Source organism: Mytilus galloprovincialis, chromosome 3, assembly GCF_965363235.1.
Source record: "Mytilus galloprovincialis chromosome 3, xbMytGall1.hap1.1, whole genome shotgun sequence".
NCBI lineage: Eukaryota > Metazoa > Mollusca > Bivalvia > Mytilida > Mytilidae > Mytilus > Mytilus galloprovincialis.
Window position 1 is genome coordinate 50,056,523 of NC_134840.1, and position 7,411 is coordinate 50,063,933.

At 33.2% G+C, this 7,411-nt stretch overlaps 1 protein-coding gene across 1 annotated transcript; it reads left to right on the plus strand.

Moving 5' to 3' along the window:
- Positions 1–3,364: 3,364 nt before the first annotated feature.
- LOC143068223 (E3 ubiquitin-protein ligase NRDP1-like) lies at positions 3,365–4,926 on the plus strand. Its single transcript, XM_076242114.1, has one exon. The coding sequence runs from the start codon at positions 3,801–3,803 to the stop codon at positions 4,809–4,811; it is 1,011 nt and encodes a 336-aa protein (XP_076098229.1). The 5' UTR covers positions 3,365–3,800; the 3' UTR covers positions 4,812–4,926.
- Positions 4,927–7,411: the final 2,485 nt, after the last annotated feature.

The following is a 7,411-nucleotide window of genomic DNA, read 5'->3' on the forward strand; positions in this document are numbered from 1 at the left end:
TGGTAATTTGCTCGACTTTCTCCCAGTAATCCGTACAAATATCATAGTCTAAAAGTTTCTCGATATCATAATTTTGTAAAGAATTTTTCAGCAATTTTCAGTTTTGAAACTTAGTTTACTTTTAGTACATTTTTTCACTTAATAGCTGTTGGAATGAAACTGCAAGCATTACCAAAGCTTTATTAACGATAGAGGACATACATTTTTGAACAATCTTATTCTTGTAGTATTCACCATCTTCTTAGGTATCCATATACTGTAAACCAACTGATTTCCCGCGAATTGAAAAAAATGTCGCATCTATCCCACCGAAGCAAGAAAAAGAATACTAAAGATACAGTTAAGTCTGCCTCATTTCTTGACTTACATCTAGTAATTGACAACAAGGGCAGGTTGGAAACAAAATTTTACGACAAGAGATGATTGCAGCTCCCAATAAGTCTTATTTGGTTTAAGAAGCAATTGAATCTATGTAAAAATGTGACCTTTTGTAATCGTAGATTACTTATAGTTTTCACTATTGGATTGCTGGTGGGTAATAACGATATTTAATATAGGATAATTCATTTTATGATGTATGTGACTAGGTATACAAGGTTTTGTATATATAATAACTTCAGTGTAGATATTGTATTACGTTTAAATTACAAAATAATTTACTCAAATCGTACGCTATAAAAGGAATTGAAGGTCATTGGTTTTTGATTACTCTTTGAAGAGATAATTTTAATCTCATATAATTTGAGATGTTTTAAAACAAGTTTACCAAATATCATGATCATAGTTTTGCAATTTGTCAATTCTCATGTTTTAAGCCTTTGCTCAGTTTTCTTTGTTTATGTTGCCAATAGATCGGAATGTTTCATTTTATATTCATAATATTACGCACAAAGGACACTCATACATTAACCTATATCATTGTGTCGGGTTAATTCGAGATATACATACAAAGGCAAATTTTGGTTTAAGTGAGGCCAGAACTTCATTTTAGGGTTTTGAAGAGACATAACCAATTTTTCAATAATTTGTATCACTTGCAAGTTAAAAATTCGGCGGAATTTGAAGACCCCGATCATCGAAGAGACAAATAGATAATTTCTAATGGTTTTCAACTAATGCGTTTAGCCAACAAATCAATAGTGGATCTGCCCAACACATACGGCCACACAGCACCTTGGACAATTGGTAAGTTGTTGCTTTTTCAACGTCTACTGGCAAATATGTCATGCACATTGGTTTGAGTGTGGGTGAAAGAAGTGTAAGGATGGTCATATTTGTTCCGTGTGAATTTCGATTATAAGGGCTCAATGAAGGTTGATTTTAAACTTAAGTTTCACGCAAAAGCACAAATACAGGATAGCAAATAACAATATCGCCAAAAATGCTGACAAGTTCAGTTCTGAATATAATAGTTTTGAAAAATACTGATATCGAAAGAACTAAAATTGGCACTTTTGAATATATCCTAAATTTCAAAAATATTAAAGATAACCGTAATGATAATTGTATTGTATCTACATTGTCAGCACAACGGATTTCAAATATACCAAAATAAATCTTGAAAATAACAGTAGTGCAAAAACAACAACAATACTGTACTAAAATGAAATTGGAAGCTTTGAACAAAAACCTATCGTTTTTAAAAATTACAAGATATAAATAACCAACCGTAAACTGGAGGGAAACCTAGACCTTGAAAGGCATTAATACTTAATGCAGACCAAGGAGATCTATTTAGGAGATAACTGTATTGTATTTTAAGCTTGGCCTTCGTAAAACGTAGATTTTACTGTCGCAAATTGAGTTTACCTAGCGACGCGGAGCGGAGATAGGTAAACGGATATTTGCGACAGTAAAATCAAGTTTTACGAAGGCCAAGCTTAAAATACAATACAGTTATCTCCATTCTAATGCCACATATTAAATTAAATTTCATTTAATAAATATTTTGGCTTAAAAATGCCATAAATGAAAAAGTCCGCGAAACTGTTGCATCGTCTTTAGCATCTAAACAATGTGACGTCATATGTATACTCTGGATTTCAAACATGAATACTAAAAGTATTTTTACTTTTCGTACGCTTCAGAATGGTTTCAATATAGACAAAAAGAAGATTTTGAGGCTCAAAATGTGACAATCTTGTTTATTTTTTGAGAAATTATATACCCAAAAAAAAATCAGAATTCAAAATGGTGGTTTTCTTAGTTACGGACTGGTAGAACGTGGAATCTAACCCCTCAAAACATTTGTCAACGTCCAATGAAAATAATCGTTACAAACTAATTGCATTAGAAAGACTTGTTGCTCGTATAATCATAAAGTATAGAGATACTTGTACAAATTGTCGTATCCTTAATTTTCACGATCTACTACCTATATTTAGACTGAAGTATGTAAGAAAGAAAAACTATACAAGGGCAAACATACAAGATATTCAAATATGTGCCTATCTCCTCTATATCTGAAAGTATGGCCTTTCATTATTATTATCAATAAGTGTTCATTACAACTGATATATTGGTTTGATAGCCCAAAAGGATCATCAAAGTCTTTTTTAAATAGTACACTTTAAACTGTACTTAAATTCAGCATAGAATTATATGACAAATGGAGGTTAATTAACATCGACAAGATCCATCGATCAATAGTTTAGGGTAAAAATGCTCAAGTTAGCCGTCCGAACCGGATCCAAGATTTTGAAAAAAATGCGGGTACACCAAGGCAACGCCTAGGAGTGGAACTTGTAATACGCGGTCTAGCGATGCATAAACCATAATGATTGTAGCTCCACAAGTCACTCCAAATCCCCCTCAGGCAGTCTTGCTTTTGAATCTCCCCATTCTTCAACTATGATAACTTTTGTTAAATTATGGGTTGGTGCAACAGCTAGAGTGTGCTACTTACTAGATGTCTTGTTCTTCTGTTTAAAGGGTTTTAAATGTTCTCCGCTACAACGACATCACACGAACTTGTGTATGCGTTATAAGATAAATAACTTTTGAGAAAAAAATAATTTTATTTTCAGTTTATAATTGGCTTTGTGTCAGTTCATCTTAAACTTCAAGCGTGACACAATGAAAGAAACGAAGTAAGCATGCTTAGTAATCTTTTAAATGGAGATGTGACCTACTTGAACTGTATATAGATAAAGAAATTATACATTCTTTTCTGTGTTACTAGCTCAAGACATTTACTTATGTTTTAGTCTCCGCATACAAATGTCTGATTAAGTGATCGAATTTATTATCAATCAGATCAATAAAGAATAAGGTATAGGTGAAACTATTTGATTTACCCTCGTTACGACTCACCCATGCGCGGACTAATGTAATATTGATCTACTGAAGGATACAAAAAAATGAACAACGTATTTGTATCAGTTGTATTTCATACTCCGTGGTTAGAATGTAGTATCAGACTCTAGAAGATTTTTGATGAGGTTTGTTTTCATGTAGGATTGATTTCCTGAATCAATACTTCATTACACGGAAAGTTGAAACTTTAAAACTGTTTTTATTACAGCATTCAAATATTGTAACGACTATCAAATAACATTATAAAGACAGTATGTATTAAAAGGATATTTAAATTTAGTCAAATTGGAGTTAATCAGAGAAGAAAACATTTGACGAGCAGTTCAATCTTTAGAATAAAAGTAAAGATTTGATTTTATGATAATAAAAGATATTAAAGTGACATTTCATTTGTTGCGATGTCGTGTCACCGAATTCCAAACATAACCATATAGGATAACAAGAAGGTCGCGTTAGTTTAAATAAGTCTAACTAATACTTTCAATATGGGATACGGCGTTCATAGATTTGTCTGTGCTATAGATCCTAATCTACTCTGTGGAATATGTAGTGCCGTGTTAGAAGATGCTGTTCTTACCCCGTGTGGACATACCTTTTGTGCAAAATGTTTGGAAACATGGCTTAACAAACCGGGTACAAATACTTGCCCAGAATGTAGGAGTGTAATGAACAAGTGTGATTCCAAACCGGTGTTGTCACTACGTAACCTCATCAATGGGTTTGATGTTGTATGTGACCATAGTGATCGTGGATGTAAGGTACTTGTTAAATTAGATAGGTTATTCTCTCATCTGGAGTCTTGTAGTTATTTTCCTGTGGAGTGTGCAGGATGTAATCTGACGGTGAACCGATGTGACCTAGCTGATCACCAGTTAGGATGTGAAGGGATAGCAGCGGTGGTACAGGAACCGACAGAAGAATCAAGAGGCGTACGTAGGCTGAGATATCTAAAAGCAGGTGCTTCAATTACTGCTAATGAAGTATCGGATCTCCTATATAGAATAAGCTCATTGGAATTTCAAATTAAAAATCTGAAACGGGATTTACAAATCTCTGAATCAAAAAACAGATTGATGGAAAGAGAGTGTCGTAAAATGAAGGATGAACTTCAGATCACTAAAAACGAACTGATTGACATGCAGTTTGCAGAATTTGATCCAAACTATGATTACGGGTACACACCACAGAGTATTGCTAAACTTTCTTTGCTGATCTCAAGATTCTTATTGAAGAAACCAGGGTACATTAACGAAGATAAGATTTTCGATGCTGTTAAACGATGTTATGACCAGTATTCGCGTTGTGGTAGTGAGTATGAACATGATGTTCATATGTTGCTTGCTACTTCCTTTGCCAGTGATTGGTTTAGTGATGCACAAAGGATACATTATCATTGTTGGCTTCAGAGTATATGTAGACAGAGACAATTCGCGGGGAAAACTTTGAAGGATTCTATAGAAAACCGACGTTCTTATACGTACCGGGAGCATAAATGATATCACAATACGATATGTACCTCAACAAACATTTCACAAATAATTCCTGTTACTGCTTATAGTTTTTGTTCAATGTTCGTAATAGTTCTGTATCCATTAAAGTAGTAAGATTTTGTTCGAAATTTATTCATTTTGTAAACTAAGTTACGACTGAATAGAAAACAGTTGTATTTGTGTTAGATAATAATCATAGGTGTTATGTTTCGATGATGTCAGATACTAAAACGAAAAGCAATTTATTCCTTTTATTTATGGGCTATTAATCACGCAATTATAGACGATAATTTCAATTCTAAAGCTTTTCAGAGCATAATTAGACAAAACTGACATGTATCTAGTGGTAGATTACTTGTTTCACCTAAAGATAATTATCTTTAATTATTTCTGTTGTTGACAGGATCTCCAGGGAATCAAAACTATATAAAATAAAGTCAATAAAGAAAATAATCATAAATTGCAATTTCATAGTCAATAACAGCTTTTTAAACACATCCTATGAACTCAACTGCAACAGTAAAGATATAATATTTAATATAAATAGGTGAAATTGAAGATGAAAAAAAGGTTTGCTTTATAGAAGATGATATGCGACAGTGCATATGAACTCTGATCAAGTACTGATATTTTCCCGATATTGTAACAGTATCATGTTTGATCAAACTTTGATGTGTTATAAGCTATCGTATATACTTTCAAAGGCGTCGATGTCAAGACATTGTTTCAGGTAAGGGTGAAGGTTGGTACCTTTTAAACGTTTAAACCAGCTGAATTTATTTGCACCTTCCCTATGCCAGGAAGCTTTTGTTCAGTAGTTGCTGTTTGCTGATGAGGTTCATAAGTGTTTCTTGTTTCTTTTATAGATTAGACCGTTGGTTTTCTCGTTTGAATGGTTTTATACTAATCATTTTTGGGGTCCTTTATAGCTTGCTGTTCGGTGTGAGCCAATGCTCAATGTTGAAGACAATACTTTGACCTATAATGGTTCACTTTTACAAATTGTGACTTGGATGGAAAGTTGTCTTATTGACACTCTTACCACATCTTCTCATATCTAATGTCTGTTGCACGAGATACGAGCGAGCGCATATGAACTATACTTCTACAATAAGAAATTGCACAAAAAATCTTTTCATGCAGTGAACTTCGCTTGCATGAATTAGTTCATAGTTCATTTCAGAATTGAATGCTTCTTTTTGTAACTTCATTGGGGTGTAAAAGCGTTGACCAAAGTACATTTTGTATGAAGCGCGGCGCTTCATACTAAAAATGTGCGCACGCTCAACGCTTTTACAACCCTATGAAGTTACAAAAAGAAGCATTCAATACTGATAATTACATTTTTTTAGCAATGATCATGAAAACACGAATTTTATTATTGTTTTATTTAATTCACCTGTGAACTTTATTGTGGGACCACGTGTTATCATGAATGAAAAGTTTTATTGAGCAATGCAATTGCTTACGGAATAACACGTGGTGTGCAGTTAGCCAATCAGAATAAAGTATCATAATAAAACATATATCTAATGTAATTATTTAAGGAAATAATGATAGATTCGACCAATTCGGTTCCGAATGTGTGTGATTACTTAAGATTGATTGGTTGTTGGTTGCTTAACGTCCAGTGGCAAATATTTCTTCAGACAAGATACAGGTTATCCATTGTTAAAAATATATTAATCAGAAACTGACTTTACAAAAACAGAAACGCTCACATAACATCGACGCTATATGAGTTCGAACCCCGCACATGTCAAATGCGTTTAACTCCAATCGACTGTGATTAATATTGCCTTACAAAGGTCGATGGTTCCCTCCAGTTTCCTTAACAAACAAACAAAAAAAAAAAAAAAAAAAAAAAACCAAACAAACTGACCTCCACGATTTGGCCAGTGTTGTGGGAAATTCTAATACCAAGGTATAGAAAAGGCTTATATTAGTAGAGATTTCGTCTACAGAAAATACATGTACGTTATGTCACAGATTTATCTCTTATTTAGATTGCGGAGGCACCGCTTTATTGTCTGAACAATGTATAACCTCTTGTCATTTGTCTGAACATCAGCTTTTGTAAGAAAGCTCAGCTCTACAGCCGTGTTTCGTTGTTTGTAAGTTAAATGTTTTGCCATAAAGTTGAAATTGGAGTGCATCTGGACTTACTGTATATCCGTTAGCAAATTTTTCTGAAATTGCAATTATTTTTAATCTCGTATTTTGTTCGTTCTATAACAATCGCAATAATAAATGCACGCAAAAAAAAATCTGTATTTACATCTTCTTGAATTTTCATTCGACTGTTGAAAGCGGATATATAAAATATAAACAAACAGTTACAATTTCTTTGTTTGCCTTATCAGTGTTTTATTACTAAAAATGTAAATGTAACGGCTACACAATAAACAAATTTATTAAAGGTAAAAATATGAAAAAAAGGAGATGTGGTATGATTGAAAATGAGACACCTCTCCACAAGAGACTAAATGACACAAAAATTAACAGCTATAGGTCACCGTACGTTTTTCCACAGGGAGCAAAGCTCATACCGCATAGTCAGCTATGATTTTAGCTATGGTCTCGAAATTGAACATGTTAAACACTTG

Coding starts and splice junctions, on each gene's coding strand:
- LOC143068223 (XM_076242114.1), top strand. CDS start 3,801: ATGGGATACGGCGTTCATAGATTTGTCTGTGCTATAGATCCTAATCTA.